Source organism: Ursus americanus, chromosome 36 (assembly GCF_024610735.1).
Source record: "Ursus americanus isolate L20-20 chromosome 36, mUrsAme1.1.p, whole genome shotgun sequence".
Lineage (NCBI taxonomy): Eukaryota > Metazoa > Chordata > Mammalia > Carnivora > Ursidae > Ursus > Ursus americanus.
This window is the reverse complement of record NC_142162.1, coordinates 6304082-6327682: the sequence shown is the minus strand read 5'-3', so window position 1 is coordinate 6327682 and position 23601 is coordinate 6304082. Positions and strand designations below refer to the sequence as shown.

The 23601-nt window shown below is 39.8% G+C and overlaps 1 protein-coding gene across 1 annotated transcript in view; it reads left to right on the top strand.

The window, feature by feature from the left end:
* The first annotated feature begins 6537 nt into the window (after nucleotides 1–6537).
* The window catches only part of TRPM7 (transient receptor potential cation channel subfamily M member 7), a 115563-nt gene continuing 98499 nt past the window's right edge, over nucleotides 6538–23601 (top strand). The window contains 2 exon segments of the mRNA XM_087859158.1: nucleotides 6538–6855; nucleotides 6857–6994. Of these exon segments, the coding sequence (XP_087715284.1) occupies nucleotides 6628–6855; nucleotides 6857–6994 (366 nt within the window). The 5' untranslated portion in view covers nucleotides 6538–6627.

Below are 23601 nucleotides of genomic sequence, written 5' to 3'. Positions count from 1 at the left end.
CATGTAATTAAGTTGAAGAAGCTCAATTTTCATCCTCTCAATAATTCAACAACTATTTATTGAATACCAGTGATATGCCAGGCACTGTACTAAGCTAGTAGGGTTAGAGATTAATATTTGAAATATTCCAGGTATTTTTGGTTGCCATTTTATAAGCTTTCCCCTTGCAAACCAGGTTAATTCTTTTGAAAGAATGCCTCAGGAAGAAAATCCATTAATCCTCTCTCCAAAGTACAGCAAAATTTGTTGGAACTGGTTTAATCACTCTTTGCTTATATAAACAAAGGATTTTCCAAACATTTATAAGTGTCTAATTTAGGTGACAGGAACATTTTACATAAAATAAGCATTTCATATATTGACTTTCTTTTTCATTATTTTGATGCTTTAATCGATTTTAATTATTTTCATGTTGCCAGCGTTCTAAATTGTTCCTCTTCAGTTATGAGATAACAGTGTCTCTCAGTTGCCCAGCGACTTATATTGGTAGCAAATCCATTCAGGGAGAAGTCACAGCATGATTAATGTGGAAACAAGCGTATAAGCCAGCTATTTGGGCCTAGTAAAGAAAACAAAGATCCTGAATTAGCTGATTAAATAGTTTGAGGACAAGATTTTGTGAAAGACTAAATCATGTGTAATCTGTTGTTCTCTATTATTAGTGACTGATTTCTCAGTTTTTTGTTTTTGTTTTTAGTGTCACAAGGGGTAATATAGCATAAGGGGTAAAGGAATTAGACTCCAAAATTAGACTGTCTTGGTTGTAACCCTGGCTCTGCCCCGTGCCTCAGTTTCCTCCCCTGTACAAGAAGGATGGTAATAGTATTTAGCTGATGGAGTTGAGAGGACTTAATACATGTTAAGTGAGTAGAACAACACCAGGCAGGGGCGCCTGGGTGGCTCAGTCGTTAAGTGTCTGCCTTCGGCTCAGGGTGTGATCCCGGCGTTCTGGGATCGAGCCCCACATCAGGCCTTTCCGCTGGGAGCCTGCTTCTTCCTCTCCCACTCCTCCTGCTTGTGTTCCCTCTCTCGCTGGCTGTCTCTATCTCTGTCAAATAAATAAATAAAATCTTTAAAAAAAAAAAAAAAAAGAACAACACCAGGCAAATAGAAACCATTCAACAAACGCCAGCCAGCTATTCATGTAGGGAGGTAAGGACTCTGATGCTTTCAAATTGTTTAACTGTAAATCTGCTTTACTCATCTGAATGTAAAACTCTATATTTGTGTGGATGTCAAGGTTTGTGAAACATGTATTAAAGAATTGTGGGAAGTCATAAAACCTGACTAGTGTCACAGATAGTAATCATTCATAAATTGTATTACTTATAGTCACCTCATTTTTTAAAAGATTTTATTTTAAAATATTTATTTTAAATGTTTAAAATATTTTTATCTTATCAAAATATTTCATTTTTAAGGGGGAGGGGCAGAGGGAGAGAAGCAGGCTCCTTGCTAGCAGGGAACCCAAGGCAGGGCTCTATCCCACTACCCTTAGATCATGACCTGAGCTGAAATCAAGAATCAGATGCTTAGGGGCACCTGGGTGGCACAGCGGTTAAGCGTCTGCCTTCGGCTCAGGGCGTGATCCCGGCGTTCTGGGATCGAGCCCCACATCAGGCTCTTCCACTATGAGCCTGCTTCTTCCTCTCCCACTCCCCCTGCTTGGGTTCCCTCTCTGGCTGGCTGTCTCTATCTCTGTCAAATAAATAAATAAAATCTTAAAAAAAAAAAATCAGATGCTTAACCGATTGAGCCACCCAGGCACCCCTGGTCACTTCAGATATAATACCACTTACAATAAACTCAGAATATTCTAAAAATATTTTTTCTAGGTTAAAATTAAGCCTCTTTATTATTAAATACCCTAAGACCTCAGAAAATCTAATATTTAAAATGGTTGTTTTGCAAATATCCCTATTGCAGCTGTTTGAGTTTAAATCAGTGAAATGTGCTTCTGAAAGCTTCTAAAGGTAAATGCAACACCAAGTATCGTATATATATATTTATTAACAAATTTAAATTACAAAAACAAAGAAGAAATTGTCTTTATTACTGTAGCTTCGTAGTAGGTCTTGAAGTGGAGTAGTATTATGTCAGCCCTCAACTGTGTTCTTCTCCTTTAATACTGTTTTGGTGATTATCAGTATTTTGCCTCCCCATAAAAACTGTAGAATCAGTTTGTTGGTATCCACAAAATCACTTGCTGAGATATTTAATTGAAATTGTGTTGAATTTATAGATCAGGTTGAGAACTGATAGCTAGATAATATTGAGTCTTCTTATCCACATAGATGGAACATCTCTCCATTTATTTAGAGCTTCTTTGATTTCTTTCCTCAGAGCTCTGTGGTCTTCCTCAAATGAATCTTGTATGTATTTTGTTAGATTTGTACCTAAGTGTTTCATTTTTTGGGTGCTAATGTAAATGGTGTTGTGTCTTAATTTCAAATTTCAATTATTCATTTCTCATACAATTTTATCAGGATAAAAAAATTCTTTGCGTGAAAATCTTTTGTTGACCACACAATTGTAATTCTCTACAACAAAATTGTGTATGTATCAGTAGATTGAAGCATTAAGATGTAAGAAAAGTACTATTAGGATTCTGTAGAGAATGATTCCCCATAACTGATATATATATATATATATATGATTGGCTCATGCAAGTATGGAGTTTGAGAAATCCCATTATTTGCTGTCTGCAGGACAGGAAAGCCAGTGGTATAGTTCTGAGAACCAGAGGGCTGATGGGGTGTTTGCAGGCAAGAACAGGAGAAGAACCGATATCCCAGCTCATCCGTCAGGCAGAGAACAAATTCCCCCTTCCTCTGCCTTTTTGTTCTATTTGGGTCCTCAATAGATTGGAGGAAGCCCCATCCACACTGGGAAGAACAATCTGCTTTACTCAGTATCCCAATTCAAATGCCAACCTCATGCAGGAACACCCTTGCAAACACCCCATGAAATAATGTTCAGTCTCCATGTCCATGTCAAGCTGGCACCTAAAACTAACCATCATAGGGGTAATCCGAATTCGTGGTCCTCACACTGAGATATAGATACACGCCCATGGTGATAAATGAAGACATTCCAAGGGATACGGATAGTATTAAGGGAATTGAAGGGCCTAGCAATTGCATTTATCTCAGAGAAATGAAGAGTTGTGTTCATGCGGGAACTTGTACACAAATGTTCACAGCAACTTCGTAGCGGTCCAGACCTCCCCAGATGTCCTTCAAAAGATGAATGGACAGACCGTGGTGATGAAAGATTGTTGGAAGAAAGGCAGACAGGACAAGGGGGGCACTGCCCTAAGAGGAAACCACCCTCAAGAGGATTTTACACCACCTTGGAAGGAGCCCTCCCCCCTTTCCCACGTGATGGATAGATGACAAAAACCTGATTGGATGACAGGCGCAGGGAGGATTAGTCAGGTTAAAACGGCCCTCCAACAAGCCTATAAAAACCCCTAGACTTAAAACCTCCGGTGACAGCCCTCTGGGGTTCTCTCCCTCTTTGGGAGCTCCGTACTCTATCATTCAATAAACTTTACTATCGCTCAATAAACCTTGCTTTGCTGCCCACTACTCTGTCTGGTCTACCCCTTCATTTTTCGAAGCGACCGAGAACTCCAGGCACTGAAGGAAAAGAAATCCTGTAACAGTGGTACACCCATATCATGGGGTGGTGTTCCACAATTAAGAAGAATAAATTGCTGGTGCAAGCAACAACTTGGATGAATCTCCAGGGAATTATGCTTAGTGAGGGTAGCCACAGGGGGATATATATTGCATGATTCCATTTATGTAACAATTGTGAATAACATAATTATGGAGCTAGAATTATAGACTGCTGGGTGTCAGGTTAGGAGTGGGATGGGAGGGGCGTGGCTATAAAGCGGTGACCGAGGGATCTCATGATAATAGTACAGTTGAGTATCTTGATTGTTTGCATAGTCACTCCAGGCCACACACGTGACAAAGTTGTATAGAGCTACACACAAACACATACACAAACGAGTGCATATATAACCAGTGAAATCCGAGTAAACTCTGTGGATTGTGCTGTTGTCATTTTCTTGGTTTTGACACTGTGCTGTGGTTATATGAGATGTTGGGAGGTGGAAGAAGAGATATTGGGAAAGCATATTTGTACTTTGTGTATTTTTTTGCAACCTCCAATAATTCTACAATTATTTTAAAGTAAAAAATTCTCAATACACAAAGAAAAAAACTAAGAGTTGGTGTGGTGCCATGCTTTTTCATTTTTTTTTTAAATCACGTTTAACACTTCATTTAGTGCTTTAAACAACGTGTAGCAGTAAATGTTTGTTGAACTGTTGCAAATAATTGGGCAAGGATAGGGAGGAGAATGAGTATGTGATCCAGTGAGAGTGGGAAACAGAGATGTCATTGACCAAAATGGAAACAGAGACCCTATGGGAAGAAGTGAGACAAAGCATTTAATGAACATTTTCTGAAACACTGAATTTATCCATCTTGTTCATCACTGAACATTAAAGAGGGCTGTTTCCGATATAGTCTTAGGAACTCAGTACTTTTTTTTTTTTCATGAATAAATTCATTCTCCAGAATTGATTTTTCATGAATAAATTCACTGAAAGTCAGCATGTGTGAACTTCAGGGCTTCTGATAAACTGTGAATTAAAGAATAATTTTCATTATTTCAATTAAAGAATAATTATATTCCTCATTTCTAACTCTAAACTAAATGCTCCAAGGGGCACCTAGGTGGCTCAGTCAGTTAAGCGTCTGACTCTGGATTTCAGCTCAGGTCATGATCTCAGGGTCTTGAGATTGAGGCCTGCATCCAGGCTGGGCATGGAGCCTGCTTAAGAGTCTCTCTCTCTCTCTCCGCCCCTCCCTGCTCCTGCGCTCTCTCGCTCTATCTCTCAAATAAATAAATAAATCTTAAAAAAAAATAAACTAAATGCTCCCATTTAGCAAAAGTTTGGGAGATAAGTGCCATGGAGTATTATTACTTTTCTACTCATCCAAGAAAGGAGTGAAGCACTTGTGGGTACAAAAAAGGCCAGAGTCTCAAAGACCGAGGAAAGCAAAGCACTCTTATCTCATTGTATTTTGATTTTCCGGTTTGTCTCCACCTTCTAGATTATAAACTCCCTTAAGGCAAGAAGTGTGTAGGCTCAGCTGAGATCTAGAAAATAAACATTTATTGAAGGCATGCATAAATTAGACAAAATCCCTGCCCCAAGGTGCTGATAATCTAGTAGGAAAGGTATGACACATATAATAAAACATTTTTTTTAAACCTTGGTCCTGCTAGACCTGCCAGATGGGGAAGGAATACAGAATACTTGAAGATTGTTCATAAGCATGGCCAAAGGTTGTTAGGTAAAACAATGGGCAGATTAGTTTTGTTGGAGAGAAGATCCTACTTCAGTGAACTGTGGGTCATAACGTTGAAGTTATAGTTACGTTGAGGGAAAGAAGCCAGACCCCACCCAAAAAAGTACGTATTGTACGATTCCATTATATAAACCCCTGAACTATGGAAACTAATCTATAGTGACAGAAAGCAGAGCAGTGATTGCTAAGGGATGGGGATGGGTAGGAATCGGATGGAGGGATAACAAAGGGAGGGAAGAAACGTGGGGGGGGGGGGGGATGAACATCTTCGCTGTCTTGACCATGGTGATTTCACGAGTGTATACATATGTCAACCCTTGTCAAATTGTACATTTAAATTTGTGCAGGTTATTGTACGTCAATTATTCCTCAATAAAGCTGTTTTTAAAAAAGGGGTGCAATTCAGTCAGGTAATAGGGGATCAGACGGGCAAACTTTTTCCTTGGGAGCAGAAAGGTCGTATGCGAAAAACAAGATAGGAAACGAACGCGAAGAGTCAAACCTGGGCTTAGCAAAGGAAAAGAAAAAGCAGAGAGGCATGTATGAGACTCGGGAACAACCCGCAGTCTTTGGTTAAGGTGGGTGATAGATGTGTTGTCTTCGGGAGACATCGCTGGAGGGAAAGGACGGAGGCCACAGTTAAATCCGGGAGAATTTCTCTCTGGCAGAAACAGAGAAGTTGGAAGAAGAACGTGATTTGGGGTGAGAAGATGATGTGGCATTTTGGACGAGGAGAGTAAAACCAACGTCTAAGGCACAGAGAAGAGGCCGGAAAACGCCGCAGGAGAGCGTAGGCAGGGGCCAGGCCGTCAGTGCAGCAGGCGGAGGCCAGAGCCAGCTAGCGGAGATAAGACCACGCCGCAACTCCAGGCGGGATCCCAGAGGCCCGGAACCTTAACCCTCCACTACTGCTTCCCCGAGTTCCATTCCGGGAGGGGAGACACATGTTGGTGCGAGTCCCGCTCAGGTATCCAATAGAGACCCTGGGAAAACCTCCGACCCCTGACCGGACAGCCGGAGCGGTACGTGAGGCGCCCGTGGCCGGCGCGTGCGCGCGGCGCGAAGGGAGGCGGCCTGGAAGGGAGGGAGCGCGCGCCCTTCACGTGACCCAGCCCGCGGGCGGCGACGCACACGACGCGCCCCTCACGTGGTCTGTCTCCAGCCCCGTCGCCGGCGGAGGCGGGCGCGGGCGCGTCCCTGTGGCCAGTCACCCGGAGGAGTTGGTCGCACAATTATGAAAGACTCAGCTTCTGCTGCTAGCGCCGGAGCTGAGTTAGTTCTGAGAAGGTTTCCCTGGGCTGTCCTTGTCCGGCGGCCTCTGCTGCCGCCTTCGGAGACGCTTCCCGATAGATGGCTACAGGCCGCGGAGGAGGAGGAGGTGGAGTTGCTGCCCTTCCGGAGTCCGCCCCGTGAGGAGAATGGTACTGGACCCACGCAGGCCCCGGCGGGGGAATGGCCCTGGGGGGTTGCTGGCAGGGAAGGGGGAGGACCTGACTGGCAAGTGTGCGTCCGGACCCGTGCTTCCTGGGGCGACGGAGCCCAGAATTGCCTTGAGGCTTCCGGACTTGCCCCGGCGGGACGGGAGTGCAGTTCGTTCGAGGGTGAGGGGCAGGAAGCAGGTAGCCAATCTGGCACGACAGCTCGCCGCGGGAATCCCCAGAGCAGGGACCTGGCTCCAGCGAGGGCCCCTCGAGGCGGCAGAGGCGCGAGCCAGGGAGTACCTGCGAGAGCCGAGCGGCCGCAGCGCGCCAGACGCAGCGCTCAGCCTCCAAGCTCCGCATCTCCCGGGAGCGCGTTCCTCCTGGCGCCAGTTGCTGGCAGATAAGGGAGCCAAATGCTCTGCTCAAGTTCTGCTTGGAAAGGGAAGGAGGGCTGGGAGGGAACAAAAAAGGGATAGAGGACACGGGATTGGAGCTGTGCCTTGTTTGCTTGCGCAGTGGATACTCCACAGGTACGTTTTCCTTTTGGAGCCAAAGAGGAGGGATTTGACGATATCGATGGTAGATCTGCTTTCCAGTTTTCTTTAGCAAGAATTAAGGATTTTTACTGGGGCGCTGCTGTAGGTACCGAGGCGATGTGTTATCTGGATTTATGTCGAACTTCTTCGTCCGTTGCCCTAGAGAAGGGTTTGAAACCGACGAGTGTGGAGTGGCCAGAGGGATTCGGTTCATTGCAGCCTTTGATGGAGCTTTTTGTTGTTGTTAAGGCTAGGAATCAAATTTGAAGATTTCTTACAAAGAAAGTAATTTAGATCATGGGCTTGAAGAGCGAAGTGTTTTTCTGGTCAGTACTTGAACTTGATAGGTTTCATGCAAACATCTCTCCCTCTGCTGGAGTCTGGCAGGTTTACTTTTCTCCAGAAGTTAATTCAGGTGCCATACAAGAGTGAAACCACGAATATAGCTATACTATGAATAAGTAGTGCACCTTACACTATTTTCCACCTTCTGTGGTAATGTAAAGTCAATAAAAGCTCATTTTACTTTTTTCCTTAATTTTAAAAGAAGGGTTACCGACACCAGATTTTTAGATTTATTACTTAAATCCATTTTAAGAGAATCTATTTTGGGGGGGAAAGTTGAACCGTAGTGTCTTTTTAATGGAAAAAGCAAACCATTAATACTGACTCTTCAGTTATGTGTATAGTTTTGTGTTTTGTTTTTTGATGGTAAATAGCATAAATCTGAACACACCATTTCACTATTTTGGAAGACATTTTTAGATACCTTAGAAAATGGAAATCAAGATGATTTACCATCTTCAAACCAGACAACTTTGTTTCTGATGCCTTTCTAGTGAAGGTCTGGAATTTCTTAGTCTTACCTCAGATGCTCTTCTTAAATTCAGCCTCTTAATGTCTTGCTGCATGAATGCTTTGAAACCCAACCTTCAAAAATTAAGATGCAGTCTGAATTTCTCCTGTTTCTACTGTCTTTCCATTTATGTCAGTTTTTTTTTCATAGTAGATGTCCCCCCCTCGCCCTGCCAAACCTGTTTGTATGCATAAGTTGTGCACTGTCTGTGGCACATAATATGATCAGTGTTGATTGATTGTACATGCTAACAATCCTGTTGATTATACAGGGAAAAATTCTCACTGCAAAATTTGAAATTGAGGGTCCGATTTTATTTTTTACATTGCTTGAGTCCTGACTGCTGTTGTGTTTTTTTTTTCTTGCTTTACAATTTCCAAGTAAATTATAGTGAAAACTTATAACTGAAAGCTGAGGTTGTCCAATAATGATAATTTGTTGAACATCCTCAAATTTTAGGTCAACACTGTGACCTAAAAGTTCACCAAAAGTATGTCATATCTACACTGTATAGTTCTTATTGTAAACTATTATTTAAAGTATTTGCTTCTGGGGGGCACCTGGCTGGCTCAGTTGGTTAAGCATCTGACTCTTGGTTTTGGCTCAGGATCCTGGGATTGAGCCCCGTGTCAGGCTCCCCACTCAGCGGGGAGTCTGCTTGTCTCCCTCTTTCTCTGTCCCTCCTCCACCTCGTGCATGCGCACACTCGCTTTTTCTCTCTCCCTCAAATCTAAATCTTCAAAAAAAATGAAGTATTTGCTTCTGCTAATCAGTTTTTTCTTTGACACTAAAAGAAAGCATACAAAATTTTTCTGCATTTAAAAAAAAAACCTTTAATCAGTCAACCAACCAAAAAAAAAAAACAAAAAAAAAAAACCCAATACAAAACAAACAAGATACCAAAAACACAAGTTTAAAACCTGGAGTGGAATCAAATTTTGTACAAAATTGTCTACCATGGCTACAGAAATATTTGTTTTATTCATTTGGTAATTGCTTGCTTAGTGTTTAATATATTCTCTTTTTTTTAAAGATTTTATTTATTTATCTGTCAGAGAGTGCACAAACAGGGGGAGCAGCAGACAGAGGGAGAAGAAGGCTCCCCGCTGAGCTAGGAGCCCTATGTGGCACTTGATCCCAGGACCCTGGGATCATGACCTGCGTCAAAGGCAGATGATTAACCAACTGAGCCACGCAGGCGTCCCCGTGTTTAACATATTCTAAGCACTGTGATAGGCACCGGAGTGGCAAATACATGTTAGACAAGTTTTCCGCTTTCAAATAACTTACATTCTAGTTATTTATAAAAGATCTAGTTGTAAATGGAAGATGCATACATCATAAAACAAACATTTAGTGTCTACTGTATTGCAAACACTGTGGTACTTAATAGTTTTGAAAGGCAATACAGATAGGCAAAAGCCAGAAGGATGGTGTGATACTATTACATAGATTACTTTGAAAATATGGGGTAATCAAGGAGAGAAAGGAAAGTCTGGGTGCGTTTGCACAAAAGCTGATAGTAGAAGTGAGTCTTACAGAGTCAGTAGGAATTGGAATTAACCTGGAAATAGAAGGGGCATTGAGTTGGTGGTTTTAGTCCAAGGGAACTGAGCTTTAGAAGAGAAGAGCATCCTTAGTTTATTCTGGGAACTACTGTACATGTACTTTATGCAGTTAGGAATGAATGGAGTATGGGATGATATGGAGTACTGGCGGGAGTGTTATAGAGACAAAGACCAGGTTCTTTTGGGTTTTTTTTAAGATTTATTTGAGAGAGAGAGAGAGAGCATGCGTGAGCAGGGCTAGGGGGCAGAGGGAGAGAATCTCAAACAAACTCCCCCACTGAGCACAGAGCCTGATGCAGGGCTTGATCTCAGGACCCCAAGATCATGACCTGAGCCTAAACCAAGAGTTGGACGCTCAACTTACTGAGCCACCCATGCGCCCCAAGTACCATATTTCTGAGAGCAGTATATATCATACAAAGACGTTTGGATTTCATACTGGAGATGTTGAGGATCCACTTAAGAAAACAATATGGAGGGTGAATGGTGTGTGTTTAAATTGAAAAGAGAGACCCATAAGGAGGAGGCTTTAGCAAGACTCTGATCAAGTGTCAAGGGCTTGAAACAAGTAGTAGAAGGAGGAACAGATTGAGATGTTTAGGATTTAGAATATTCAGAACTTGGATACTTTTGTGGAGTAAAGTGTGTGTGTGTGTGTGTGTGTGTGTGTGTGTGTGTGTGTGTTGGCAAATGTCAGTAATAAGAACCAGACAAAATGAAAGTACGTTATAGTTAAAGTCATTACTTAAAATATGCAAATGTAATTCTTAAAGGCAATACTTAAAATGTACATTTTGGTTTTTATTTTATTATTTTAAAGATTTTATTTATTTGACAGAGAGAAAGAGGGCAGGAGAGCACAAGCAGGGGGGAGCAGCAGAGGGAGAGGGAAAAGCAGGCTCCCCAGTGAGCAGGGAGCCTGATGGAGGACACAGGGCTCTATCCTCAATCCCAGGACCCTGGTATCGTGACCGGAGCCGAAGGCAGTTGCTTAACCAGCTGAGCCACCCAGGTGCCCCTGGTTTTGATTTTTAAATGAAAGTCTATTGAGGCGCAAGCAGTTGTAAAAGTTTGAGAGTTCCACCAATCAGATATTTTTGGTCTAGTGCTCTGATATTCTCTTTAACATTCTAATATGGGAGATTTCATACATAAAGAAATAGAATAGGAAAATGAATCACCATACATCCATGACCAATTTTACAGTTTGAAATGTGTATTTTGTGTCTTCTATTACTCCTTCCATTCCCTCTCAAATGGATAACTTAAAAGCAAACCTCAGACATGTTTCATCTATAAATACTTTATTGTGTATATCTCTAAAAAGCTAGGATTCTTAACACATCCACATTACTATTAGCACACCTAAAAAACTAGTAATTCTTTACTGTTACTAAATATTCAGCATATTTCCCTGATTGTTTCATGTTTTTCTCTCATTTGGTTTGTTTATTTAAGTCAGCATCCAGAGAATTCCGTACAGCATCTGGTTGATAAACAAGTCTTTCAGTCTCTAGTAGCCCCCCCCTTTTTTCGTCTTGTCATTTACCATTTATTTAATGAGAAAAATCCAGATCATTTGCCCTGTAGAATTTCCCGCAAATTGGATTTTGTTGGATGCATCCATATAGTGTGATGTAACTTGTTTCTCCTCTATTTCCTGTGTTTAATCTAAAGACTTGATCAGATTGTAGTATGATATTTTGGCAAGAGTACTTCACAGGTCGTGCTACGTATCTTGTATTGCATCACATTAAGAAGCACATGCTTCTGGTTGTTTTTCTTTTTTCTTTCTTTTTTCTTTTCTTTTCTTTCTTGTTTTTCTTTTTTCTTTTTTTTTCTTTTCTTTTCTTTCTTTCTTTCTTTTTCTTTCTTTCTTTCCTTCTTTCTTTCTTTTTTTCTTTTTTCTTTTTTTTTTTTATGTTAAGATTGACCAGTGGGTTTGCTGTTGTTAGCTGCCTGATCTTTCAGCTGTAAAGTTCTTGGTCAGACATTTACATAATAGTTTTAGTAGTAGCCATTGATGATTATTGCCATTGATCTGTTATTTCAGTCTAGATTTCTCTTTCCCCTTATTTTTCGTTTTTTGGTTTTATTTTGTTTTGTTTAGAGAGAGTAGGGGAGGGGTCGGGTGAGAGGGCGAGACTCTCAAGCAGGCTCCGCACCCTGTGCAGAGCCCATGTGGGGCTTGATCTCATGACTCTGAGATCATGACCTGAGCAGAAGTCAAGAGTCCGATGTTTGACTGAGGCACCCAGGTGCCCCTCCCCTTATTTTTTGGAGGAACCTTTCAGCATATGATTAAATTTTAAAGCCTTTTTTTTAAGGCACTCCTTAAGTGCCTGTTTTTTTTTTTTTTGTTTTTTGTTTTTGTTTTTTTAAAGATTTATTTATGAGAGAGCAAGAGCATGAGCATGGGAGTTGGGGGCAGGAGCAGAGGGAAAGGGAGAGAATTTTAAGCAGACTCTCTGCTGAGTGTGGAGGCCTACGTGGGGCTGGATCCCACAACTATGAGATCATGACCTGAGCCAAAATCAAGAGTCACACGCTTAAATGACTGAGCCATCCAGGCCATTAAGTGCCTGTTTTAAGTTTGGTACCTAGAGGTACCCAAATTCAGAATAGTTGAGATTAGTTTGGAGTGAGCATTATTTGGCTATCTGTGGGGATTTTAACTGAGTTACTTGTATGAGTTGATACAAAATAACTTAGATATATGTCACTTTTATTATTTATTTATTCAAGATTTTATTTGTTTATTTTACAGAGCAGGAGAGCATAAGCAGGAGGAGCAGTAGAAGGAGAGGGTGAAGCAAGCTCCCCACCGAGCAGGGAGCCTGATGTGGGGTTTGATCCCAGCACCCCAGGATCATGACCTGAGCCAAAGGCAGACGCTTAACCATCTGAGCACCTAGGCGCTCCGATATATGTCACTTTTAGAAGGAGTTTTGCAGTTACTAGATTAGTTTGAATATGAATGAAATGTTTGACTTGGAAAATTGGACCTCTTCTGGTTTATCTTTATAAAAAATGATTGGTTCAAATTTGAGTTAAGCTAGTACTTTCAGTCATTTTGTTGATCCTTTGGTTCAGTTCATCTTAGATTTAGAAAATTACTCTGGATCTTTTGGGGGAATGTGTGTTTAGTTTCTTGACCATTTAAAGATTTTAGAAAATTGTTGAAGAAGTTTTGGTGTATGGAGGTAAGCAATATTTTTGAAGTTGGTAGACCTGGGCTCTTCACATAAGCGTCTTTGCCGAATCGCACTTTTTTTTAAAAAAAGAAAGATTTTATGTACTTATTTTGGCGGGGAGAGAGAGAGAGAGGGTGCACAAGCAGAGGGGAGGGGCAGAGGCCGAGAGAGAAGCAGGCTCCCTGCTAAGCCTGATGCAGGACTCGATCCCAGGACCCTGGGATCATGGACTGAGCTACCCAGGTGCCCCTCTCTTTTATGAGCTCTGCTGTTATCCTCTCTGTAAAAAACAGATGATAATCTTTCTTCTACTTGATCTCAGGAGCAATACTAGTATTGAAGTTTATGAAACACTATTTGTCCCTCCTTGCATCATGAAAACATGTTAATAACTAAACACCTCAACTATTTAGCTACCAGACAGCTGGAAACCACAACTTGTGGAAACATAGCTCCTCATGGGAAGAAAAAAACTTTTGAGTCATGCCATTATTGGGAATATAGCAACCTTGAGCCCAGAGTTCACTGTTTGAAAAATAATGTACAAAGTGAAATTTAGTATGTTTAGTTACCTTTTTTCCTTTGACAATTTGGTAGTACATTGGGAATGAATAGATGGAAAGTTATCTGAGAAGCAGACTATTAACTATAAGACTGAGGAAACATTAACTTAGATGGGAAAGATAGGGCTATAAATCACCTGTTAGTATTTGAACCATTGGTCTTCCTTGTCTTCAAGGGTATAATATGCAATACCTAATACCCAGAAGTTACTCTTGATTAAGGAAAGTGTGTAATAGGCTTTAGACAGATTTTCACAATATTAGCTAACATGTATTAGCATTTAGCTATGGTCATTATTATAAATGCTTTACATATATCATTGCATATTATTACGCTCAAAATTCTATGAAGTAAGCACTGTTTTTTTCTCCATTATTTATGTAAGGACCAGAGAGGCAAAATCGCTCACCAAAGGTCATAAGGCCAATAAGTGGTAGAGTAGGTATTGACTCATCAAATTACGCACTTGAAGAAGGACCTTTAATATTCAGAGGCATGTATATTTGTGAGATCTGAGATGGCCGGTGTTATGTTAAGTAAAAAGTTAAGGTCATTTAAATGTGTTACCTTAAAAAAAATTTATTTTACTATATTTTTTCTTCAAATGCTGTAAAACTTAGAATTTCCTTTATTACCGAATTTCTTTGTAATAACCTTAGGATAGATTATTCACAATTCAGTTATATACATTGTATTTTGACAAAGTACAGAGAATTACTAGTCAGAGGGGATCATTAGTAGTTGGAAAGGTTATTAATTAAACTAAATAGATTTCTGTGATAGGTAGAACTCTTGAATAAAAACTCCAGAAACCTAATATGAATGTTACCAACAAAGTATCATACTACTCAGGGATAGAGAATAGCTTGATATGGTTTATTCACAATATGAAGGCTGCAGTTTTATAATAGAGAATGTCCTAGTATTTTCTTTAGATTTCTCTTTTTCAGATTAGCTTTTGTGGCATCATCTGAAAACATATCCGTCATCATTGAATTAGATTAATGTGATGGATCCATTTAATTCAACAGATTCTGTTGCTTTGGGAAAAATATTTTATTAGGTAACAAGGAGCCAGGAATAAAAGCGAAGAATGTAAATTGTACTATTTGACTGCAGGTATATAACATTTTAAAATAAATGTATATAATAAAATAGGCATCCACGTTCCTACCACACAGGCTGGGAAATAAAATATTACCGATAAAATTGAAATCTCCCATGTACTCCATCAAAATCCCATTCCACTTTCCATTTCTGCAGATATAACTATCATCCCATTGTTCTTTTGCATGCTTTTGTAGTGTCGTCACAAATACACACACACACACACACGCGTCTGTATAGAAAGAATATATAACACATATATTTGGTTTTACAAGTTTTTGGTATTTGTAAGTTTTGTATATATGGACTTTTAATGGACTTAATTGTTTTTTTAAATCAACATTAGGTTTTGGAGATTTTTTCATCTTAATACATGTAAAGTCTAGTTTACCCCTTTTATTTTATTTTTATTTATTTTTCTTTGTCTTTATTTCCATTCAAAGTTAACATTTCTGCTTCTCTGCAAGGTAGCCTCACCATGCATGCTCATAGCAGCTTTCTAGTTAGCCTCTTCTAACTGCTGTATTATTCCATTATATGAATATACTGTTGTCCATTTTACTGTTATTGGGCAGTTTGATTATTTCCAGTTTTTTACGTATAATGATGCAGTATTCTTCTATGTATCATCTTATGTACAAGTGTGAGAATTTTTCTAAGATGCATATATCTAGAAGAATTATAAATCATAGGATAGGTGCATCTTCAGTTTTACAGATATTGCCGAAGTGTTGACCAAAGTAGTTGTGTGGTTTATGTTCCCTGTAAGGTATATGAGAGTCCCCAGTTCTTTCACTATCTTTGCCACACTTCATTGATTGGGTTCTTTTATTTTGCCAGACTCATGAATATGAAATAGTTCCTCATTGTTTTAATTTGCATGTCACGGACCTCTAATACTGAGTATTTCAGGTTATGGGTTTTTGGCAGTGGTTCCCTCCTCTCTGGTGAATTGCCTATTTATAATCTTTGCTCAGTTTTCTATTGGATTATCTTTTTCTTATTTATTTACTTGTAGAAGTTATTTAGGTATCCTGAATACTTTTTTAGAGGCGGGGTGGTTTATGAGCTGCAAATGTCTTCTCCAGCCTGTAGCTTTTTAATTTTTCAGTTGGTTAATGATAGGCTATTTACTTATTTTTAGATTGTTGATGTACATTGGTTTTTAATTTAGTGTAATAATTTATCAGTATTTTCTTGTTTTTTTTTTTAAGTTTTTTTTAGTAATTCCCACACCCAATGTGGGGCTTAACTCACAACCCCAACTGAGCCAGCAGGCGTTCCATCATTGTTTTCTTTAGAGCGTATGCCTTTTCTTTTCCTAAGGTCATAAAGTTGTTCTGGGTTTTTTTTGTTTTGTTTTGTTTTTGGTAGAAATTTTATTTTATATTTTATTTTTTAAAAGATTTTATGTATTTTTTTGAAAGAGAGAGAGAGAGCACAAGTGGGAGGGAGAGGCAGAGGGAGAGGGAGAAGCAGACTTCGCACTGAGCAGGGAACCTGATGTAGGGCTCTATCCCAGAACCCTGAGATCATGACCTGAGCCAAAGGCACATGCTTAACCGATTGAGCCACCCAGGTGCCCCATTTTTTGTAGAATTTTTAAAGTTTTGCTTTACACATTTTGACTTTAATCCATCTAGTATTCATTTTTGGATTTAGTGTGGTAGTTCATGTACATAGAGTAAATAGTTCATATTTTCTCCTGATTTGTTTTGCTTTCTCCATCATACATCAAGTTCCCTTAAAGGCAAGTTTCTGTTTCAAAGTGATTTATGCCATTGTTCTATTTGTCGACTGCAGTTACTTAATATCTTAGACTCCAAGGTATGACATGATGGCAACTGCTCATACTTTTCTTTATCAAACATTTTCTATCCCACAAATCTGTGACAATATTGGGCTGTTAAACAACCAAGGTAGCAATCTCCATGAGGTTACCAGGAAAGGAAAACAGAAAGTAAGGTTGGATGTAGTAGGACTGTCTTTACAGATATAGTTATGGTATGAATTTGATTCAGTTTAATTTTTTAATATTTAAAATTTGACCAAATATTTCTTATTTCCACTGAGGCTTTTCAATAGTGTCTTGAAGACCCACTTAGAGGGTTCACATAATTATCAACAGTTCCTAATTGTTAGTTAGTTAAGTATTTGGCAGCCAATTAAGAGAAAGAACAAAACTCTAAGGACCTGTAAGAGTGCCAGAAGGTCAAATGAGTTGGGCTCTGATAGAGGAAGTCAGAGTGCCAGCCTATAGCAACATTTTGCTTTGGGCTAGCCTTAGTTTTTCTTTGTCACTGGCTGTGCCATTGTTGGCAGGCATATTGACCTCCGTACAAATTTTTCACATAACTTGAAATTTCTAGGTTTGTAGTGTCATTTAACTTTTTAAAAGATTTTATTTATTTGCAGGGGGCAGAGGGAGAGGGAGCAAGAGTCTCAAGCAGACTCCACACTGAGCGTGGAGCCCAACGAGGGGCTCAATCTCACAACCCTGAGATCACAACCTGAGCTGAAACCAAGAGTTAGACACTTACCCGACTGCGCCACCCAGGTGCCCCATCATTTAATTTTTTAAGTATATGCATTTTATTACTATGCAAACTCCTTTTTGGTTTTTTTTTTTTTCCTTTTGAGTATGGGTCACATTTTCCTTTTTTTTAAAGATTTTATTCATTTGAGAGAGAGCACGAGCGGGGTGAGGGGTAGAGGGAGAAGCAGGCTCTCCACTGAGGGGGAAGCCTAGTGTGGGGCTCGATCCTGGGAGTCTGGGATCATGACCTGAGCCAAAGGCAGATGCTTAACCATCTGAGCCACCCAGGCACCCCTTTCCTGTTTCTTCTTAAGTCTAGTAATTTTAAATTATGTCATAGACACTATGAATGTTACCTTATAGACTCTGGGATCTGTTATAGTGTTCTTGATTCTTAAAGTAGTTGTTAGGAACTCAGTGTTTATGTTCCTCCCGAATTCTTTGTTGAAGCCCTAACCCCCAATGTGATGGCACTTGAAGATGGGGTCTTTGGGAGTAATTAGGGTTAGATGAGATCATGGGGGTAGGGGCCCTTAGAAGAAGAAACACCAGGAGCTTGCTCTCTCCACCATGGGAAGACACAGAAGACAACTATCTGCAACCCAAGGAGAGAGCTTTTACCCAGACACTGACATTGATCTTGGATTATAGTTTCTATAACTATGAAAAATGAATTTTGATTGGTTAAGCCACCTAACTTATGGTATTTGTTATGGCAGTCAGAGCAGACTAAGATAATTGATTTACTTGACTGTACTCAAATTCCATATGCTATCTCCTTGTGGGTAGCAAAAGTGTCTGTTCAGTTATTTTATTCTTAACTGGGCTGCTTGGAGTCTGCCCCATATGCATATACGTTATAGGTCTGCTGGAGATTTGAGCATAGTTGATGTGCAGTATTTAGGATACCCTTTATGTGACTTTTTCCTTTGAAGGACTTTTCCCATTTCTTTCCTGCTGCTATTGCTGGACTTGGTATTGTTTTTTTAAGCCAGTAAGACTGTGGGATTTCTGTTGGAGTTTTAGCTAGTGTGGAGCGGGGCTTGTCATCAGTCAAAAAGCCTTAAAAAATGGGAAACTCATTCAGTGCTATTCTTCAATTTTAAATGTAGACTCCAATCAATTTCAGCCTGCTTTTGGTCTTTAGTACTGTTAATTAGTTGTTTTTTGTTTTTATTTTGTCCAGAGTTTATGGTTGTTATCTGTAAGAGGTTTAGTCTACTAGAACTAACATAGCTGGTAGCTCCTTTCTAATATTAATATGTAGAATCATAGAGTATTTTGTTGTCAAAGTAGACTGATTTCCATTTACCTTGAAGTAGAATTTTTAAAGCAGCCTTTACTTTTTCCCCCCAAATTTTGCCATTAACATCTAGGCAGGAAGGATATGCTGCTACTAACTTATGGAGAGAGTAAAATATTAGAAGGTTTATTTATAATGTGTGTGCCCCTTATTGCTGAAAGACAGGAAGCGTTTATAACTTAGGGAATTTTGAAACATTAAAAAAATTGTTGAGATTTCACAGTGTGTCATGCATTATGCTGAAACACTTTGCATGGATCATTCTGTTTTATTTTTAGAGCAACACTGTAAGGTAGGTATTGTTATTAGGTCAAAAGGTCAGAAACTTGCTTTAGGTTGCATGGGTAGTAAATAAGCTAGAGTTCTAAGTCAGGTTACTCTGACTCCAGAATTTCTGTTCTTTAACCACTGAAGATCACAAAATTAATCTTTCGAGTTTCTTTCTAGGGCTGGGGTGCCTGGGTGGCTCACTCCGTTAAGCATCAGACTCTTGATTTCAGCTCAGGTCATGATTTCAGGGTCTTGAGATTGGCCCTTTGTTGGGCTGTGTTGGGTGAGGAGCCTGCTTAAGATTCTCTCTCTCTCCCCCTCTGCCCCTCCCATCCATTGCACGCTCTCTCTCTCTCCCCCTGTCTCTAAATAAATGAAATCTTTTTTAAAAAGTTTCTTTCTAGTGCTAACATTCTGTTTGTAGTTAGTTTTTACTTTACCTAAACATTTAAGGTTAGGAATTTTCAGGTTTGTGTTTATAGGGTGCCACCTCTTGGTAAAATTCAGTAATGCAGCCGAGCAAAAGAAGGAGAAATATAAAATTAGGAATTTATATATGTGTTTAGAATCCAGGGCACATTTCACTGGGTATCTGATGGCAGAGCAGAAACTCAGAATTTAAAAAAATGCCGAAACCTATCATTGGAAAGGATTTATAACTCTCACCTGGGGTATGTGACTGTCAGGTGTGTGAAGCCAGTCCCTAATGTACTAAATGAGGGCCATGAACAACAAGAATGCTGTGTGTGGGAGGAATATATTTGTTAGACGGCTACACAAACAAAGTGAAAGGCAGTAAGCCCTTGAAGTAAACAAAATTGGTGAATAAAGTAGAGTAAGCTGTAAGAGATAGTCTTGAAACATGCTAATGCAGGCACACAATTTGGTAAAACTTTGTGAGCATCAAAAGTGATACAATTTAAGTGACTTAGCACACCGTTTCACTAAAGTTTTGAATGGATTTGCCAATTAGAAACTACTATGGAAGATTCGAGGTTGTGAAGGGGTAGTACTGGCTGTTTGTTTAGAACAAGAATGGTAAAATGAAACTAATTTGTGAGCAAGATTTGTACTAGGTCCTGAAATCCCAATAGCATTCCTGTTTTGAGTATATATTTTATCAAAATACTCAAAAAATGAATACCTAAAGTATCTTAGGTTGATGGTATTTGGAAAAGATCATCGTTTCTGGAAAAAAGCTAGGTATATGTACTCAGAGTACTAGACTTTTTGCTCACTGGTATTTAGGTTTTATGGATATATATATATATATATATATATATATATATATATATAATTTACTTAAATGCTTTTGCGGGGGAGGGGGAGGGACAGTGCAGAGCCTGATGCAGGGCTCAGTCTCATGACCCTGAGATCAGACCTGAGCCAGAATCAAGAGTCGAACCCTTAACTGACTGAGCCACCCAGGCATCCCTTACATGCTTTTTCTATTGAAATTCCTGCAGGAAAAATAGCTTTGTTAATGAACATCTAAAATTCTTTAGCCCTACCGTTTTTTTCCCCTGTCATTGAAAAGCAACTCTTAATACAAGGATCTTCTGGGATGGTAGAAGTGGGTAGAGGTACATTAGTGTTGAAGAAACTGTGTACAAGAATCAAAGGGCTTGGCACATGCTTGCTGGATTGAATTGACTGAGTAGGAGCATGAAAGATCCATGCTTTTGTGGGATTCAGAGCATGGGTTCTATACCATGCCATGTGTGCCAAATGTGGCCAAGGCCTGTTTTTTATGACTTTGAGTTAAGAATGATTCTTACATTTTTTTAAGAGTTAAAAAACAAAATAAAGAATATGTGACAGAGAGGGTAAAAAAGCCTAAAACATTTACCATCACTATTTGCTGATCCCCCATTTAGAGTATAGCCATACTTCTCTAGTAGGAAATTGAAGGAAGTTTAATGGGAGAGGTGTTCATTTGGGATCAGGTAAATTGTGCATGTTGTTGAAAAATGATAGAGGTAAATTTGAAGAAAGGATAAGAAATGAGGACTATATTAGTAATCATTCTGTTTGTTTTTTTTTCCCAAAGACATCATGCTGAACTAAAGGATTTGTAAATTATCTCTTGTATCCATTCCTTTACTAGTCCGTGAGCCTATTGCCCCTCCCCCAAATACTGGTGGCTCTGGTTTACTTTTACTTGTCTCCCTTTCAGATTAATCTTCCTAACAAGAGCTCTGATTATTTTTATGTTAAATGCTACTTGGGATTCATTTTTTTCCAAGTATAACTAACTCCTAAATTAAATGTCTGTGAAAATATTTTTATTTACATTTAGTAAAAAGGCATAAGCTGTGAAAGGTATATATACTTGTGATTCATTTTTAGGAGTATTTCAATGAGTACATATCCAGAATTTTGCAGACCAGCATTTAGACTTAACTGGGCTATTAGTTCATTGCTGTAGAGCAGTCATTTTGAAATCTGTTGATCTAATACCTCCATCCATACCCCAACCCTGTTTGAACAACTATAGCTGGAGTTGCTTCAGGCGGCTGCAGCTAAGGAGCAGAATAGGGGAAAAGCTAATACTAGTTAGCAGTAGTTAGTAATTAACAGTACCTTTTACGGGAGAGACAGAACTGAAAGACACCATGAGAAGGACATGCCTTCACTACCCACTGGTCCCAGAAAGAAAATGAGACATAACTTGGAGCTCCCTTAAGCCAGCTGGACCTGAAGCTGAAAGTGGAACTTGGCTCTGCAGCTGACTGCCAGCCCAGTGAGAAGAGGTAAAGGAAGGAAGGACAGGTAAGGGATCTGAAGATCAGAGAATTTTGTAACTTGCCTGGGGTCACAAAGAACGTAAGCAGCAGAGCAGGGATTTGAACCTGACACTCTGACTCAGAAGCCTCAACTCTTAACTACATGGCTGCAGAGAAGTGAGGAAGAATGCTCATGTTGGGACTTTGAAAAACAAAAACAAAAAACAATACCTTTTAGAAGTATGTTAACCCTTCTGCTTTTGTTTTGTTTTTTCCATGTTGAGAAAATTATATATAGAGTGATCACATAGGAATTGCCTTTTTAAAGTTATTAATGTATTTCTACTCAGTGGCTTATTTAAAGCATATCATCAAGTGGTCTTGAAATACGTGCCTTAAATTTCTCTTAAAAAGTCAGTAGAGGGGCGCCTGGGTGGCACAGCGGTTAAGCGTCTGCCTTCGGCTCAGGGCGTGATCCCGGCGTTATGGGATTGAGCCCCACATCAGGCTCTTCCACTATGAGCCTGCTTCTTCCTCTCCCACTCCCCCTGCTTGTGTTCCCTCTCTCGCTGGCTGTCTCTATCTCTGTCGAATAAATAAATAAAATCTTTAAAAAAAAAAAAAAGTCAGTAGAGGCTTTGGAGTCAGGGCAAACTATTAGCTGTGTGACTTTGGACAATTCCCTAACGTCTATGTCTAACTAGTCTCTACATCTATAATGTGGGGATACTAATAGTACGCAATTCGTAGGATTACTGTGAGCATAGGATGAGTTAATGCATATAAAACATTTAGAACAGTGCCTGACAAACACACTTTATCTACTACTTAAAGTTATCTCTTGTTATTTGTACTTTGGGCAAAGGGTTTACAAAAGATGCAATGTCAACTATGCTTTTAGGCAGCATCTTTTATGTGACATATGGGTAAATTATATGTGGCTTGGGAAACTATAGTAATAGGGGAGTCTTAGGTTTCCCTTTGTGCAGTGACTCCTGAAACTGGGCATTTCCCTTGTGGGGGACCTTGGAATCTATGAGGTTGTTACAGAGAGATGAGGTTTATGAGGCAAAGGCAGATCCTGTACCTACTCATTGTGTATCTTACCATCTTGCACTTAAGCTGTCTGCTGCATGGTTGATCTAGGGACTCCCACCAATGCGGAATAGTTGATGCTGCTTTCTGGCAGTCTGATCCCAGTCTGTTTTTTAAGAGACCATGCCAAGTGTAGCCTGTGGTATTATGGGAGTCTTCTTTGAGGGGGTGGAGTCTTTATCTCTATTTGAACCTAGGAAGACCCCCCCTCGTTTGTGCTCCTTTGATCTTCATTTGTTATACAAAGCAAATTATAAACAACCATTATCTGGGGTGCCTGGCTTTGCTCAGTCAGAAAAGCATGTGATTGTGACTCTTGATCTGGGGGTGGTAAGTTGGGTCCCCATGTTGGGTGTAGAAATTACTCGAAACAGAACACAATAAAACAACCACTATCTTCAGGGAGTTTGCATTTGAAAACATTTGCCTCAAGGCGTTTTATGAACTTGTAACTGTAATAGAAGATCACTTCTGGAATATTCTACCTCTGACTTATTCTAAATTAACTGTATTTTAAGGTTTTTTTCTTTATCTTCATGTTGGGTTCTCAGAATCTGCAGATTGGTGTTTGTCATCAATTCTGGGAAATTCTTATCGCCTCTTTAAACATTCCCTTTGCCCATTCTTTCCCTTTTCTCCATCTGGAACTCTAATTAAACATACATTTGACCTCTTTGTTCTGTTTTACATGTTTCTTAACAACCCTCCCCTGCCTTTTAAGCAGCTTTTTTGTGGTATAATGCACATATTCTAAAATTTGCCCTTGGTAAGTATACAAGTTTGATGGCGTTTTGTTTTTTTAAAATATTTTGTTTATTTATTTATTTATTTGAGAGAGAGCATGAGCAGGGTGGCAGGGAAGGGTGGGGGAGAGGAGCAGAGGGAGAGGGAGAAGCAGAGTTCCCCCTGAGCAGGGAGCCCATGGAGGTGGGGGGCTGGATCCCAGGACCCTCGGATCATGCCCTGAGCTGCCAGCAGACACTTAAACAACTGAGCCACGCAGGCGTCCCTTGATGGTTTTTAGTACATTTA